Source organism: Alexandromys fortis, unplaced genomic scaffold (assembly GCF_014885135.2).
Source record: "Alexandromys fortis isolate MF-2015 unplaced genomic scaffold, M_Fortis_MF-2015_v1.1 scaffold_91, whole genome shotgun sequence".
NCBI classification, from domain to species: Eukaryota; Metazoa; Chordata; class Mammalia; order Rodentia; family Cricetidae; genus Alexandromys; species Alexandromys fortis.
In genome coordinates this window covers 6,189,625-6,207,690 of record NW_026067968.1, presented here as the reverse complement: position 1 = coordinate 6,207,690, position 18,066 = coordinate 6,189,625, and the positions used below count along the sequence as shown (strand labels likewise).

General features: G+C 42.9%; 1 protein-coding gene across 4 annotated transcripts in view; it reads right to left on the bottom strand.

The window, feature by feature from the left end:
* Traf3 (TNF receptor associated factor 3) overlaps positions 1-18,066 on the bottom strand; it is a 100,416-nt gene that overhangs the window by 61,938 nt on the left and 20,412 nt on the right. For all 4 annotated transcript variants that reach the window (XM_050154710.1, XM_050154711.1, XM_050154709.1 and 1 more), the window contains one exon: positions 711-845. Coding sequence is in view for 1 of the 4 variants with exons in the window: in XM_050154709.1 (XP_050010666.1) it covers positions 711-845 (135 nt within the window). In the remaining 3 variants the exon portion in view is untranslated. The remainder of the gene's footprint in view (positions 1-710; positions 846-18,066) is intronic.

The window sequence follows — 18,066 nt, the reverse complement described above, 5'->3', positions numbered from 1 at the left end:
AGATCGTGAGAGTGTGTGTCTGTGTCTTGGCGGCAAGAGGTTGACATCAAGTGTCTTATCCTATCATTCTCCACCTCATTTTTTTTCCTTTTTGATTTTTCAAGACAGGGTCCCTCTGTGTAGCCCTGGCTGTCCTGGAACTCACTCTGTGGACCAGGCTGGCCTCGAACTCAGAGATCTTCCTGCCTCTGCCAAGTGCTGGGATCAAAGGCATGTGCCACCACCACCTGACATTCTCTACCCCAAATTTTAACACTAAGTCTCTTACTAAACCTGGAGCTTGCTGATTTGGTATACTCACTAACCAGCAAGCTCTGGGGACTCTCCTGGTATCTACCTCTCCCTTCTCCCCACAAGCCTTGGCACTTAGGGCATGGGGATTCAAACTCAGGTCCTCATGCCTGCATGGTAAGCACTGTACCAACTGAGCCATCTCCCCAGATCCTCAATTCAGGATTTAGCTGGAGTACATGGCTGCTCACAGCTCCCATCACAGCAGGTGGTACGCAGGGCAGCCGCCATGTCCTTCCCATGAACATATCATTATCTGCACACCAAAGAGAAGCTCATAAAAGATGCAAGAAAAAAAAAGAAACGTGGAAATTTAATGTTTTTAATTAAAAGCTCTAAGTTAGAGACCTGAAATTATGAAAGACCCATTTTATGACAAAAGGAAAACAAAAGAAAAAGTATATTAACTTATAGCAAACCTTGTCTGTCAGAAATGAACCTCAGGGGATCAGACAGCCAGGAGCCAGGAGCAGGTTTCTGATAGTGGACCTGGTTCTGATCTATTCTGGGATCCCAATCAAGTGGAATACTTCTTTGGGCCTCAGTTTCTTCATCTGAAAATAAAGGGATAGAATTAGACAAAGTTCCTAAATGAGGCCCATAGGTAAGTCACAGCAATACATCCACTAATAAGTAACTCAAAGAATAACCTATCTTCAAATTAAAAGTTACACCATATAATTCTGAGTTCTAGACCAGACAGGTATAGGTAATAAGTTCAAGCACACTGGGGCTTTAAAGCAAGACCCTGTCTCCAAAAAGCCTGCAATGTGCTTTAAATGTATATGGAAGACTGCCTTTTTGCTGTCTGAGAGTTCTTTGTAGCTATGGCTGGCTTGGAACTTACTGTATAGACCAGGCTGGCCTCGAATTCACAGAGAGCTGCCAGCCTCTGCCTCCTGAATGCTGTGATTAAAGGTGCCACCACGCTCAGCTTGAGGAATGAACTAGCTATAAATGCTGCCAGCAATCCTTTGATAATGAAGCCATGGATCTTCCTTTAAAATTTTCACAAGATTGATCACTGGGCCCCTTTCCCCAAACCAACCACCACAACTTCCAATCTAAGAGGAAGTCAGGCTCTGGAACCTGGAAACTTCGGGAAAGAAGTTCTTCACATAGACAGAAAGCTCTGCCAAGACACCACACCACATCAGGACATGAAGTTACAAGTACAGTTCAGGATGGGGATTACCAGGCATTTTCAGCCCCATTCTACATGGCCCACTGGCTGATTGTGGTGAGATGGCTCTCCAACCTGAGGCTAAAAACAGTCTTTCAACCATAGTCTGTGACCAGGAACCAAGAAACAAGGTAGATGTCACCAGAGAAAGAGCTGAGCAGGGTAGCCAACTCTGGTAAGCACAGAGAAAGGATGTGCTTTCCATAGAGAGCTGAATTTATTTACACTGATCATGTATGCAGGCTCTCAGCTGGAAAATCTCAGTTAAAATGCCAGGAGGTTCAGAGCCCATTCACAGGCTTTTCAGAACACATGCGGTTGCCATGGTAACCCTGACATTATATTTCTTGGTGTTGGACATATAAAATTAACAACCATGAAGCATTCAATGCATTTTTGGGTCACCAATTTATAGCAAAACCAATCTGAGTTTGGATTTAGCCTCCCTCTTAGATAAACAAAGAGGACCAGCTGACAGTAGTACCCAGCTCATCCTATGCATAAGCACAGAGCTCCACACTTGAGAAAATGCTCATATAAGAAAAAATAAGAATTCAAGGAACTGGATTTCATCATCTATCATCATATGGCTGATGATATATCCTCTGCCAGAAAAATGAAGTATTTTATGCCAGATCAATGAAATTTTCATTGTTTAAAAAAAACAAATATGTTATAATCCGTATGTCTAAGATTCAAGCTTGTTTATTAGAAAGTCAAAGGAAAAGCAAACCCTTTTTAAAGAACACCCCGAGTAATTCATTAGAGGATATTACTTCACAATAAATAAGACAATTCTTCAAATGTCAGAACTGTCATTAACAAGATACAAAGTTTTATTTCTAAGATTCAGTGGAGAGCTATTCAAATCATAATTTACTTTGATTTTGGATATTCATAAATACTTAAAATATACAAATGCATGCTTTTTAAAGTCCCTTACCTTTGTATAACCCACCATCTGAACTCATAGATGAAAACCAAAATATCAGGCACAAACTGCAAAGGCATCTTCAGTTTCACATCTGAGGGAAGCCCACTGCACCAGAAACTAAGAGCTGCTGCAGGACAAGCCTGTACTAGCCAAGGCACTCACAAAATCGCCTGCATCTAATCACAGAACCGAGGGTCCTGAGGCATATTAGACCCACCATCTCCTCCTTCAGCTCAGAGGCAGCAGGCAGCAGTGTGAAGGGAAGCGGGTGGCTTCCATATTAACAGGGCTTTGCTAACCGCTGCATTGCAGTCTTTCTGAAAGCTACCAACCTCAGAAGCAAAGGCGCTGGAGACAGATTTCTCGGCAGAGGGAGCTACCTTTGGAGCCACAAAGATTTCTTTAAGGATCTTAAAAAAATGTTACAAACTTCTAGACGTATTTCTGGGTTTTCAACCTGTTTCCTAAAGGCTGCCTGGTTTGTGCTTTATTCTAGGGTATGGCTGGGACAGCTGATTGAGCCAGATAACAATGCTGAAGTGAATGAAACGTGCATAGTGACACACAGTCTTTAATGTTCCTGCTGCCTGTGAGGACTCTGCACATCTGCCACCAAGACTGTCAGCTTCCATGCTCCTGCTGAGAAGCTCTGAGAACGAGCCACAGCTTTAAAAAACAAGCAGCTTCCACCTGGACACCCAGCTACCTTCCCAGATTGGTAAAAACCACCATGTGGTCAGAGGACCTGAAATACTAAACCACTGACCATGCAATCAAATTTAGAAAGAGACTTTAATGGTAGCAGTTTCTTAAATGGCTTTTACACTGCATTAATAAATCTGTTTATTCATGGATTCATTCGGTGAATACTATGTATTATATGGAAAGGGAATGTGAATGACAGTTTAACATTATGGTGGTTACAAACCATTCAGTGAGAATGTAACTGAGGAACAAGTCATTCCAAGTGTGAGGACAGTGGTACGGTCAGAGCCAGCACACTGCAGGGAGAACAGGAGCTATTCTGGGGATCAAAGAGGGATCAGGACAAGATACTATAAGGAAGGAACGTAGGATGGATGAAGGAGGAAAGATGAGAGAATGCATACTCCAGACAGCTGTGTAGGAAAACAGGTCCTCAGTAAGAGTTTGTGAGCTCCACTCTAACGTTAGGGCCTGACCCCTCTACACTCACAGCAGCATCCCTGAGCAGCTCTATGCATCCACAGTTGACAAAGTATCAGAGTTTCTTGTATCTGAGGCATACATTTGCCCAAGATTCATGAGGATCAAGTGGCAGGGCCAAAATATGAACCTAGCAGGCAGCTCTGTGCCATGTAGTCCTACTCTAGTGCCCTCCGCCAGCTTAACAGCTGGCTTCTGTTGATTCTGGTGACAGACCAGAAGGGATTCATGTGCACAGTGGCTTCTCAGATGTACTTTGTTCTATTGTGAATCTATAGTCCAGTATGATGAACAGGCAGTAAATCAAAAACTAGGTGAATGAATAAACAAACTGAAGCTCTGCTGATCACTCCCACACATTCCTGAAGGCATCATGAAAACACCCCCTCTTCACCTCTCATATCTACCTAACTGTGCTTTAACCACAGGCCCAACTTCAGAAACTCCTTTCCCAAGGCCCCTTTCTCCAGTTATCCCCAGGGTTTCCACACTGTGCTTGTGGCATACAGTTCTATGTGTACTGTATGAAGTTGTGGTTGCCATCACAGAAGACACACCATCAATCTCACGGTTGCAGTCTCACTGGATGGCCTATAAACACTATAATGATAAACTGTCACTCACAAAACTCAATTGTTCTCTGTGAGGTAGCTTCTAGTATCATTTTCACCTGATAGATAGGGAAACTGAGGCACAAAAGCCCTAATTATCGTCTAAATGGGAGCCGGGATTGAAACCCAGACCCTGGGTCATTTGCTAATCAGCCATTTCCTGCTTTTATGGGCATGCATAGGGCTCACTGATACTAACTAGGAAAAAAGGATGTTGGCCTTTCGGAGAACTTTTAAGAACTTTTTATTTACTTGTTTTGTTTTTTTGTTTTTTGAGACAGAATTTCTCTGTGTAGCCCTGGATCTCATTCTGTAGACCAAGTTGGCCTCGAACTCACACAGGAGATCTGCCTCCTGAGTGCTGGGATTAAAGGTGTGTGCCACCAATGTCTAGCAAGAACATTTTCCAACCTTCCTGCTCTGTCTCATTCTAAGCAAGACATGAATAAATGGACACAGCCCCATCTCATAGCGTATCTGGTCAACAAGGGGCTGCTATAGGACTGTGGTCCTGGGACCACAGCCACAGTCTGTGGTAGCTGTCCTGATGTAAGCACTCTATGATGCTCTCTCTCAGTCTTCAATCACGGGCACATTCTGCACACATATCCTCCATCCTTTGGGATGCATGACTGTTGATTTGACTCACTAGAGAATTCCTGGCTGACCTGGAAAATCTCACAGCACTTAGGAAATGAGCAGAGAGACAGCAGGAGGAAGTGTCTTTTTGTCATCACTGTGCTTTAGAGACTCACTGGAGTAGTTAAACCCTCACAGGAGCTTTCATCACATGCTGTTGGGCAAATTTAGGTGCCACTCTGGGCGCTCCCCACTGAAGTCCCAGTAGAGCTTTACCTTTCAAGTCAGGGATCAAGGCTTATGCTCTGTAGTTGTCCTAATCCCACCAGCTACAGACAACTGTAGCACAGCAGTTCAATTTTTCCACTGAGCTGGCCAGTCCAAAGCAGCCCAATGAAGCCAGGCCCTGGGCTCCAACTTGAATGGGATTTCCCAGCAAAGTACTGCAGGGACAGGCCAGTGTCTTATATCAAACTCTTGATATAAGCCTCCTGAGGATACCTCCACAGGTGAGCCAACAACTAATCAGTATACAATACATGGGGATGGAAAGAGGCTGGCAGAGAACATAACCTGTCCCCAGTGCTAGTGCTGGTAAATAAGAGGCACCCATCTTGTGGTCCTTCATTCCACCTTGAGTTTCACCACTGGAAAGCTTAGAATAGGGAAGTTCAGTGTGGATGTGCCTGGGTTGCACGGGTCTGTGGTGGTGGCTTCCTGCTACCTCTACTTTACAGAGGACTACAACTGAGGAATAACTTTCTGAGTGTGCCAACATTCAAGCAGTGCACCTTCACTTTAACTCTGATGCGGCATGACCCTTGTTCAGAGAACAGCACTTGCTCCTCTGGTCTACACTGTAAGCAGACCAGAAAGGCCCCTCACCACTCTAATGTGACTCTTCTCAAGCAACTGCTCCTGTGCTAAATCCCAGGTTCCTTGACCAGGAAAGAAATGAGACACACACTATCAACCCTATGGAGATGATGTAACTCTCAGTTAACAATGTATATGAAAGGCCCTTGAAAGGACAAACTATCTCAAAATGTTGGGCACAATGGTTACAAAATACAACTGTAAAACTCAGTCATCTTTGCAAGTCTAACTTAGTTTAAATATATGAGAGACCTTGGAATGATGACAGCATTCCCACCTAACCCTGTTTGCAAGTAACCATAAAGTCAAAGGAATACCTCCATATTCTGGCATCATTACTTAAAAGTCAGAATGTACAATAAAGGAAAACTTTGCAATGCAAACTACTTTTTAAATTCTGTGTTCAATGATGAGATACTATCTAGGATACTCTAAAATATGGGCTACATTCACTAATTTTTTTTTCAGAAATTTGAAATTTCCAAATTTTAGGATACTTATTTCTAAGACTAGAACTGCCAATGTGCATTACTATGAACATGGCCATGAAGGAATCTCAAGAATATTGTGTTAAGAGAGACACTCCAGAAACATTCTATACATAGTTTTAAAAGTTGAAGCAAGGTGTAGGATGGTGATATTCATGGGCTGGGAAGAGATTATCAGTCATAGGCTAGTGGCAGACCTAGCTATGTAGATAAGGACTAGTTACAGACACACACACACCCATTCTTTGTCATGTTATTTTCAAAAGGAAGAGGATAGAGTTGCTGTGGCAGTCCAGTCACTGTACTCTTTCCCAGTGAGGAAGGAGAAATTACTCATGTTAACTGTGCAGAAAGAAAAAGAAAAAAACAAGCTATGCCAACAACTTTTAATCACAGCTGACAATTAACTATTATAAACTGTAGCTAAGAGCCCTGTACTTGGCTCACCCAAGCACCCTGCCAGAATTATGAGCAGCAGCATCTCTATTAAGAGTGAAAGCACAGAGCTGGGTGGTAGAGCATGCCTTTGATCACCATGATATGGAGGTAAGGATCTCTTGAGTTCAAGGTCAGTCTGGTCTAAACCGTGAGTTCCAGGATAGCCAGGGCCACACAGAAAAACCCTGTCTCCAAAACCAGAAACAAAACACAAAAGGAACAAAAACACAGGGGGAAAGAGCTCCTGACATTGTCCCTAGGGAACCTAGGCAGGACCCACTCCCTCCACATCATTACCTGGGAGGGGTATGGGAATCTCTAAAGGCCACTGCAGCATGCCATGCAGACCTTCCCCAGTGCAGAATAAAGTAGCGTGCCAAACAACTATTAAGATGCACAACTGCAGGGATATTTGGAGCAGCTGCAAAAGCTCTATTAGGGATAACAAAATGGGTAAGTGAATCTCAAACTCTTTAAGGTTAAACACTCACTAGGGCGAGGTTTAATAACACAACAACAGACTACAGTAATGAAGTGACTTCTCAAACTTTTCCATCAAAGCACCCCCAAGGCACAGGAGACAAAACCCTGAAGACAAGCACTTTGAGGCAACTCAACTGATACTAATTCTTACATTTTTCTTATTAAAAAGTCACATACAGTTTACAATGAACTGAAATATACCCCTCAAATCCCTCCCGCTGACATTCTTACACTCTTGGAAACAGAGGCAATGGAAGATGCTCTTCTCTCCCACTGGCTGTACTTGCTCTTTGTATTCCAGAGGCAAAGCCACACACCACTCTGGTGCTGGGTCCTTGGTCATCCTCCTTTCCCTCTTGCTCTACCCATTCCAGGGTACAGGCTGGTGGCAGTGAACCCCAATTCTCCCATATCCCATGACCATATCAGTATCTCCAACTAAGCACTAAAAGGCAACTCGCATTTAGCAGGTCAAACACTGAACCCAGGGTCCCCTTCCCTCCCATCTGCCTCCAGCCATCCCTGCTCTGATAAACAGCACCATACAATCACTCAGATCAAAAATGTACCCCTTTCTCACACACCCCCACCCTCAGAACCAAGAACCAAACAGACACCAAACCAAGTACACTCTCTCTGCTCCTCTGCCTGAAACATTCTGCTTTCAGGTCTTTCTCATGGCTCCCTTGCCCTCAACTCTTTCAGTCCAGACTCAAATACTATCCACTCAGAAAGACTTGGCAAATGTACTAAGAGAGCAAGCCCCTGCCTGCAGCCTAATCGAGATCCTGCTTTCTTTTCTTTGCTAATGCCGCTCTTTAGTATTAACTAATTTACTGTTTGGTGACCATTCCTTCATTCACTAAAAAATCAACTTCAAGAAGACCAGAATTTGGACTTACCAAATTATTCCCAACCAAGAACAGAACTTGATTTCTCATGGAGACTCAATATATGCTTAGAGATTCTATGCAGAGCCTTATTTTAACACCGGTCTTTTATTAAAATGAAAACACAACTTCTCAACAGAAGGAGTCTACATAGCACAGACCTCACAAACATGTTTATGCGGTGTCTCAGCAGCAGTCACAGGAGTACAGAAGACCACAGCATTATATTAAGTACAGAAAACTGGAAACAACCTATATGTCCAACAATACAGAACTGAGTCAAGAAACCATGACACAACCATTACATAACCAACCACATATTAAGAAATACCTCTGGCCTCAACCCTAGACAAAGAACTACAGGCAAGAAAGAAATGCTGAGAGCAGAAGTGGTCTTTACGGAGAAAAGCACAGCAATTGATTATCCAATACCAAATGGTCAGGCCTGAACATATATACATATAAGCAACATTATACATACTGAGCAGTTTATACTTAACTTAGGAAAATATGCACACACATATACACATCTGTAATAAATAAAGAGAGAGGGGCCTTGAATTCGAAAGAAAAGGGCTAGACAGGCGGTAAATTCCTTTAGTCCCGCACTCAGGAGGCAGGCAATATTTATGAGTTTGGAGCTAGTCTGGTTTACCCACGGAGGTCCAGAACTACATAGTGAGACCCTGTTTTGGAGAGAAAAATGAAAAGAGAGAGGAAAGAAGGAAGGGAGAGAGGGAGGGAGGGAGGAAGGGAGGGAGGAAGGGAGGGAGGAAGGGAGGGAGGGAGGGAGGGAAAGAAAGAAAGACAGAGGGAGGAAGAGGTATGTGGGAGGACTTGGAGAGAGGAAGGAGAAGGGGTAAATTATATAATTGTACAATAACCTCAAAAATACTAAAAAGAAAATAATATCAATAATTCAAATAAACTACCTCTGAAGGGCTTGGTACAGCACTTTCTAAGCATGGGAGGAGAAAACATTCTAGTTTTTTAAAAAAAGGAAAAATTTCTGTTCAATAGAAATGATAAGAACATGTCTTAGGGTTTCAATTGCTGTGACACACCTTGACCATGTCAACTCTTATAAAAGAACAACATTCAATTGAGGTGGCTTACATTTTCAGAGGTTTAGTCCAATATTATCACGGTGCAACATTGATGGCATGCAGACAGACATGGTGCTGGAGAAGGAGCTAAGAGTCCTATATCTTGACCTGTACGCAAGTGGTTCGCCTCACTAGGTGTGGCTTGAGCATATATAAGTCCTCAAAGCCCACCTCCACAGTGACACACTTCCTCCAACAAGACCACACCTACTCCCTTTAGGGGCCATTTTATTCTAAGCCATCACAACATATTTTTACTTATTATTATTTGTGTATGTACATGTGTATGTACAAAAATGCATGACGGTCAAAGGACAACTTTGCAGAGTCAGTTTTTTCCTTCTATCTTTACATGGGTAAAGGAACCAAACTTAGGTCACCGGGGCGGGGCAGTGGTGGTGCACACCTTTAATCCCAGAACTCGGGAGGAAGATATAGACAGATCTCTGTTGAGTTGGAGGCCAACCTGGTCTACAAAGTGAGTTCCAGGAGTTCCAGTTAGGGCTATTACACAGAGAATCCCTGTCTCGAAAAATAAAATAAAAACAAAAAAGAAAGAGATTATCTTCTATTGGGCATACTGAAATAACCCCCTAACTCGATAAGATTTTATAGTTAATATCTTTTTTTTTTTTTGTTTTTCGAGACAGGGTTTCTCTGTGGCTTTGGAGCCTGTCCTGGAACTAGCTCTGTAGACCAGGCTGGTCTCGAACTCACAGAGATCCACCTGCCTCTGCCTCCCGAGTGCTGGGATTAAAGGCGTGCGCCACCATCGCCCGGCTAGTTAATATCTTTTTTGATTTTTGAGAGCTTTATTTATTTTTATCTTCTGTGTTTTATGAAGTTTGTCCTGACAGTTGTCACAGGACTGCATAAAGACCCAGCTCAAGGTTACTCAAAGGCAGCTATAGAAAGTGGGGAATACTTCTCCAGGGAGAAACTTGAAATAAGCAACTGCAAAGGCTCTGTCCTTAGGAACTGGGCTGTCACTAACAATCACACTATCTCCTCGAATCACAGAACCTTTTCCTCCTCTGAAAGAACACGTGCACACTTAGGTGTCTACCACTGTGAAAATTCTACACACAGAACATAAATGGCTGAAACTGATACTGGCTTTGGCAAGAATATTTCCATCTTTTTCTAGGATCTCTCAAGAACCTCAAGACGCTGCCGTACACCTTACAGCGTAAACAAAGTCAACCCAAAACTGCAGCTGTAGACCCATCAAACATCCAGCCCCAGAGTCAATGCCTGGTAAGCAGTGCAATCCCTTGAACATGTAGCTGACAAGTGAAGGAGAACATGTCCCAGAACAAATTGAACTGTTCACTTTCAATTCAAAAGCTATTTGTGGTTTGTAGCTCCAGATTACGCTTAACTCCTCCCTCAAACCACAAAGCACTGCCAAGGACACTGCCTGTGTTGGACAGCAGGCCCACCTCTCCACCAAGGCATCTCCACTGCAGCATTCCACTGTGACAAAACCACTAACATGGCTGCCCTGAAGTTAAAAAAAAAAAAAAAAAAAAAAAAACAAGGGATGGTGGTGGTGCATGCCTTTAATTCTAGAACTCAGGAGGCAGAGGGAGACAGTTTCTGTAAATTTGAGGCCAACCTGATCTACAAATTGAGTTCCAGGACAGTCAGAGTTATTACACAGAGAAACCCTGTTTTGGGAAAAAACAAAACATGAACATTATTAAACCTGGGGTTTGCCAACTCTTTTAGCTACATTACTCTTACATCAGGCGCAAATGTCCATCCTGTGCCGTATCTGCCTTGTCATCATCAATTCCTAATGCTCTACCACACTTTCTGTTCTGCTTCTTTAACAGCTCACACTGCAATGCCCCACCCTTGCCTACAAGACTTCATGCTCTTTGGGACAGGAAAACTTTATTTCTATCTAACTAATACAATTGAAGTTCTTGGTCCATAAATCTTCAAAATGATCCTTTTAAAACAGAGTATGCTGGATGTTAAATTCTTATTAAGTATTTTTTATCCCAAGCAGCTAAAGAACTTGTTTTTGTTTAAATAAACAGATCTAAGGTGCTTCTTGAGCACACAGAAACAGCCTGGAGTCAGAGGCATGAACCTCTGAAGTTTGACTTCAGCCACACAAACCTGTGAACTAATCAAAGACTTTCCGTCAGAAATGTCTTCATGGTTTTTTGGGATTTTTTTTGTTTTGTCTTTTGAGATAGGGTTTCTCTTTGTAACAGCCCTAGCTGTCCTAGGCTGACCTCAAACTCACAAAGATCCACCTGTTTCTGCCTTCTAAATGCTGGGATTAAAGGCATGTGCCACAACACCCAGCTAAAATAATTGTTTAAGATTTATCTTATGGGGCTGGAGAGATGGCTCAGTGGTTAAAAGCACTGCCTGCTTTTCCAGAGGTCCTGAGTTCAATTCCCAGCAACCACATGGTGGCTCACAACCACCTGTAATGAGATCTGGCGCCCTCTTCTGGGGTGTGGGCATACAAGGAGGCAGAATGTTGTATACATAATAAATAAATAAATATCTTAATAATAAAAAAAAGATTTATCTTATGTATATGGTACTTTATCTGCATATACACCTGCATGACAGAAGAGGGCATCATATCCCACTATACATGGTTGTGAGCCACCACGTGGGTGCTGGGAATTGAACTCAGGACCTCTGAAAGAGTTGCCAATACTTTTAGCTGCTGACCCATCTCTCCAGCCCCAAAATTCAGTCTTTAAGAGCAGTGAGAGGTATTTGTTGCTAAGCCTGACCATCTTAGATTCCAGAAACATAAATGTTGCATGAATTCTAACTGGTCTTAATAATAAAAATCCAGAGTCAGATATAGGGGCTAATACTGAAAGATCAGAGGAGAGCAGTTCTTACCTCTACCAATGCTCAGACTGAAGAGGTGATCCTGTCTCTATGAATCTTCAGGCTGAATGCTGTCTTTCCGAATCTCGGACTGTGCATGCTCAGATTGAATCCTCCAACTGCATCTCTAGACTGCATCTGAGCTCTTGTCTCCTCCCACCTTATATTCCTCTTCGTGCCCATCCATATCACTTCCCATCTCCACCTCCTTGGTGCTGAGATTCACGATGTGAGGCACTACCACCTGCCTGTTTCTCTTTATACTGATTCAATCTTGTGTAGCCCCTGGTGGCCTTGAATTTACAGAGACCCATCTGCCTCTGTCTTCCAAGTGCTGGTGCCATCACTGCCTGGCCTCTATGGTTAACTAGTGGCTCAGCTCTGCACTCTGATCTTCAGATAAGCTTTATTTGTTAGATTACAAACAAAATATTACTACACATACATGGTGGAAGGAAAAAATAAATATCAATGGTTATCCTCTGACCTCCACTTCCTTGTCCTGGAGACAGACAATCTCTCTAAACAAATAAATATTATTTTATAATAAAAAGGCAAAAATTCTGTGCTGTCAGAGATTTTATTATAAAAACTTAAAAACAATCTTCAGGGGCTGGAGATGGTTCAGCAGTTAAAACAACTAGCTGTTCTTCCAGAGGACCCAGGTCCGATTCCTAGCACCCACATGGTAGCTCACAACTGTCTGTAACTCCTCCTTTGGCCTCCACAGGCACAAAGCCTGTGAATAGTATACAAACAAATGTAGGCAAACCACCTGTGCACATAAAATAAAATTTAAAGGAAAAAAACCTTTCACTTGGGAACCGAGATTTGATGCCTAATACCCACATGGTGGCTTACAGCTGGCAGTAACTCTAGTTCCAGGAAACTGGACACTCTCTTCTGGTCTCCATAGGTACCAGACATGTACATGGTACACAAATGTAGTAGGAGGGCTGCTTGTTTGTTTCTGGCTGCTTAGCCCTGAAATAACCACACAGAAACTGTATTAATCAAATCACGGCTTGGCCCATTAACTCTAGCTTCTTACTGACTCTTACATATTAATTTAACTTATTTCTATTAATCTGTGTATTGCCACAAGACTGTGGCTTACTGGGTAAAGTTCCAGCGTCTGTCTCCGGCAGGGCTACATGGCTTCTCTTTGACTCTACCTTCTTTCTCCCAGCATTCAGTTTAGTTTTCCCCACCTACCTCTATTCTGCTCTGCACAGGCCTAAGACAGTTTCTTTATTAACCAATGGTATTCACAGCATACAGAGGGGAATCCCACATACACAAACATACATGTAGATAAACACACACACACACACACACAAAATAATAAATTAAAAAAAATCTAAATCATAGGCCTGGAGAGATGGCTCAGCAGTTAAGAGCACTGACTGCTCTTCCAGAGGTACTGAGTTCAATTCCCAGCAACCACATGGTGGCTCACAACCATCCAGAAAAAGATCTGGTGCCCTTCTGGCCTATAAGCAGACATACAGGTAGAATACTGTATATAAAATAAAAATAAAGAAATATCAAATGAGTCTTTTTTAAAAAATTGAACCATAAAATCATCCTTACTTGGCATACACTGAGTTTCTAGATGATACATAAGTATTTAGAAAATAAAGGATGGCTGGGCAGTAGTGGTGCACGCCTTTAATCCCAGCACTTGGGAGGCAGAGGCAGGCGGATCTCTGTGAGTTTGAGGCCAGCCTGGTCTACAAAGTGAGTTCTAGGACAGCCATGACTATTACAGAGAAATCCGTTCTCAAAAAAACAAAAAAAGAAAAAAGGGGGGAGGGGAATAAAGGCTGTAGTCATAGGTCAGTGGTAGAGTGCTTGCTTAGCATTCATGAGGCCTGAAATTCAGAAACTAGGACCACCAAAAAATAAAATAAACAAATTAAAAAGTCTATTGTATCGAAAGCTAAAAGAAACCTAGGACCAAAATTGGGTATAGTAGAGCATCCTGTAATCTTAACACTTGCATGGAGATTAGGCATTCAAGAGTAACTTCATCTACATGGGCAGAGGAACCTAGGATACAAGAGACCTTGTTGAAAGAAGAAAAAAAAAAGATTTAGGCAAGGACTAGAATATCTCTACAAAAAGCAACCAGCCATTACACACAGAGTATGTATTTCCCCAGTAGGAAATCAGTATCTCCTCCTCTTTTTAATAAAATGTGTGTCCACCCAAGGCCTGCCTAGATCAATTTGGAAATGTCTGCCACCCACCAGTCATCTTAAATGTCTCAGTTTCTTCTCTCTGAAGCCCCTCAGGATTCTTTATCACCTGACTATCTTGTGCTTCTCCTTTCGAAATTTTAGAATGCTACAAAACAACCTGTCAAAAACAAGGGACAAAGCTGAAGCCAGAGTGACTACTTATGTCTTTCTCCACATCCTGCCCATCCAAACCGCCAAGCCAAACACACACACTACTTCAAGCACAGACACCAGGACTTCACTTTCCATCTCTAACACAATGAGACCGAGCATTTTAGATACAACTTAGGGATCAGCAGAGCACGTAAGTGCACTACTTCAACTCCGTTGCCATAGCAATTTGCATGCTGGAGTAATTATGGCAATACAGTGTCTTGAGTTTTCCACTTCCTTGTTGATAATGAGAAAGACAACTTCAAAGGCTTCTAATATCATACAACTCCCCTTCTGAAAACAGGGAGAACTACAGGCCAGCTGTAGGGATCAGAGAACTCCCAGGAGGTGCAATCACTGTCCCCACCCCTCATCACTTAAGCCTCAGTTCTTTTCACACTCCCAAAGGGTGAGGAAAAAATAGATGACACAAAAATCCCCTATGCAAAAGTCCCAGCTCTGCGGGAAGGAGGGTGGGTCCCTGTGAATCATCCCTCCTCTAGTGAAAGGAGGCACAGGTAAGTGGTTCTGCGTCTGAAAATGCCAACAGCCAGGGATACAGAACTGGGGGTGGGGGAAGAGTCCGAGGGGCTTCTGCAGCAAACAGACAGGCCTGAGTGCAGGAGCAGATCCACCACAGGAAGGGGGAAGCCAAGGGTGGAGCAGGTAGGCATCCAAGAATATAGAACCGGTGTTCTGGGCAGAAGGGACACACTACATGCAGATAAAGCAGTGGGACTGCAGCTGAGAAAAGTTGAGAGCACCAGCATGACAAAGGCTCATTTGGACTGAGGGACTAGATGGGTGAGAACAGCACTAGGGAAGAAGAGGGGTCAGTGAGGAGCCCCAGTCTTCTGGCTTAGCTGGTAGTGGACAGGAAGGAGGCAGGAATCCTAGGGATCCTGTTCTCAGTTGGCCTGATCACTTCATCTGGAGCTTGTGAGTAAAACAATTCCTTCTTGGAGCTAGATAGATGGCTCGGTGGTTAACAGCACCGGCTGCTCTTCCAGAGGTCCAGATTCAATACCCAGTACACATTGCTGTTGACAAAACTGTCTGTAACTTCAGCTCCAAGGAATCTGATATCCTCTTCTTGCTTCTGAAAGCACTGCATGTATGTGGTGCACAGACACACAAGCAAGCAAAAGACCCATACGCAAAAAATAAAATAAAAACAACAGCAAAAATCATTTCTTTCCCCTACAGATCCTAGTTAGCTGACTCCTCTCAGATCAACTGTGTAGAATGTTCCATTCAATTTGTCACAACCCTGCCAACCCTCCCTCTACTCTTCTAGAGTGAGCTGGTGGGCTTTCTGTCCTTCATAACAACATGCTAGCTGCCCACATGGCTTTCTGAACATGCTGCTCTAGGGTGGTGCACAGTATATACCCAGGACTCCAGTAATAGTCCAATAAACACACAGTTCAGTGAGAAAACTCAAGAGGGATACAAACTAAACACATACATTTGGGGAACTTGGAACCACAGCTGGAAATTTATTATATTTCTAATAGTACCTACTCAAAAATTCCCATTCTGCTAACCTAAGTTTTGCTGTATATTACAGAACCTTATGAAGAGAATATCCAGGTGAATTTAATAAAAAAGACTGGGCTTCTATCCCAGGCACTCTAACCTCTCAGTTCCCTCTGCCAATTTAATTTTTTTAAGATTTATTTTAGAGCCAGGTGGTGGTGACTCACGTCTTTAATTCCAGCACGCGGGAGGCAGTAGTAGGTGAATCTCTGTGAGTTCGAGGCCTGCCTGGTCTACAGCATGAATTCCAAGATAGTCGGGCTACACAGAGAAACCTGTCTTGAGAAACAACACAAAAATTTAGTTTTATTAAATATAGGTGTATCTGCCTATAGGTATGTACACAGGTGCCTGTGGAGGCCAGGAGTTGGATCCCCTGGAGCTGAGTTAAGAGGCAGTTGTGAGCACTCAACATGGATGCTGAGAACTGAACTTGGTTCTCCTACAGGAGTAGTATGAAGCCGGGTGGTGGTGGCGCACGCCTTTAATCCCAGCACTCGGGAGGCAGAGGCAGGTGGATCTCTGGGAGTTTGAGGCCAGCCTGGTCTACAAGAGCTAGTTCAGGGCACCAAAGCTACAGAGAAACCCTGTCTCGAAAAACCAAAAAAAAAAAAAAAAATAGTAGTATAAGTTCTTAACCATTTCTCCATCCTCCTCCTCGTCCCCACCAGTTTTAACACACATTCTCACTTCAGCCCTGCTATATTAAAAATATTTTTAATGCTTTAATCACTTAATGACTGAAGATCAAATTCCTTACAAAATCATTAAACCTGGGCCAAGCATGGTGGCCTATACCTTTAATGCCAGCACTCGAGAGGCAGAGGCAGGCCTATCTTTATGAGTTCCAAGCCAGACTGGTTTATACAGGGAGTTCTTGACCCGCTGGGGCTACACAGTGAGCCCCTGTCTCAAATCAAACAACCACACACATTAGTCCTGAGTCACACATTTAATAGAAGCAAGAAAGAATGTCTTTGAACCATTTCTAGAACAAGATTTCTCACACTGGCACAAACAATACTTCAGACCATACAAATCCAGTGGTAGGGCCAAACATGAATAAAGGGTAAGTATCCTTAGCCTCTTACTAGCTGTTAGGAACATATCCTAATACAGGAAGTTCTCAAATACTATCAACCATCTTCTGGAGCTTGAGATTAATCCCCCACCTCTGAATGAGAATGATTGCTGTAGACCATCTTTTTCTTTTCATTTGAGACAGGGTCTCACACAGTCCTGACCAGCCTCAAACTTGCTAAGTAGCTAAGGATGACTTTAAACTTCTTATCCTCCTGCTTTCATCTCCTGAGTGCCGGAATTATGGGTCTGTGACACTACATTCAATATATATATTCAATATATGCAGTGCTGGGAATAAAACCCAGGGTTTTGTCATACTAGGCAAACATACCAACTGAGGTACATTCCTCAACCCCCAAGTGATCTTTTATATAATTTAAATTATGAGAACTGGGACTGGGATCAATTCACTTAAAATTTAAGTGTCCCTTAAAAACAAATGATTGGGCTGGAGAGATGGCTCAGCGATTAAGAGCATTGCCTGCTCTTCCAAAGGTCCTGAGTTCAATTCCCAGCAACCACATGGTGGCTCACAACCATCTGTAATGAGGTCTGGTGCCTCTTCTGGCCTGCAGGCATACACACAGACAGAACATTGTATATATAATAAATAAATAAATATTAAAAAAAAAAAACAATTAAATGAGCAGGGCTGTGGTGGTACACACCTTTGATCCCTGCACCCAGGGGACAGGTGGATTTCTGTGAGTTCAAGGCCAACCTGGTCTACAGAGAGGTCTAGAACAGCCAGGGCTACACAGAGAAACCCTGTCTTGAAAAAACAACTGGGCTGGAGAGGTGGCTCAGTGGTTAAGAGCACTGCCTGCTCTTCCAAAGGTCCTGAGTTCAATTTCCAGCAACCACATGGTGGCTCACAACCATCTGTAATAAGATCTGGTGCCCTCTTCTGGCCTGCAGGCATACGTGCAGACAGAATACTGAGAATACTGTATACATAATAAATAAATCTTTAAAAAAAAGAAAAGAAAAAAGAAAAACAACTAGATGAGTACTTGGAAGGTGGAGACAGATGGATCATGAGTTCAAAGCCAGCCTCCATTACTTAAGAGAATTCTTGAGCAGCCCACAATATGTTAATAAAACAACTAAATA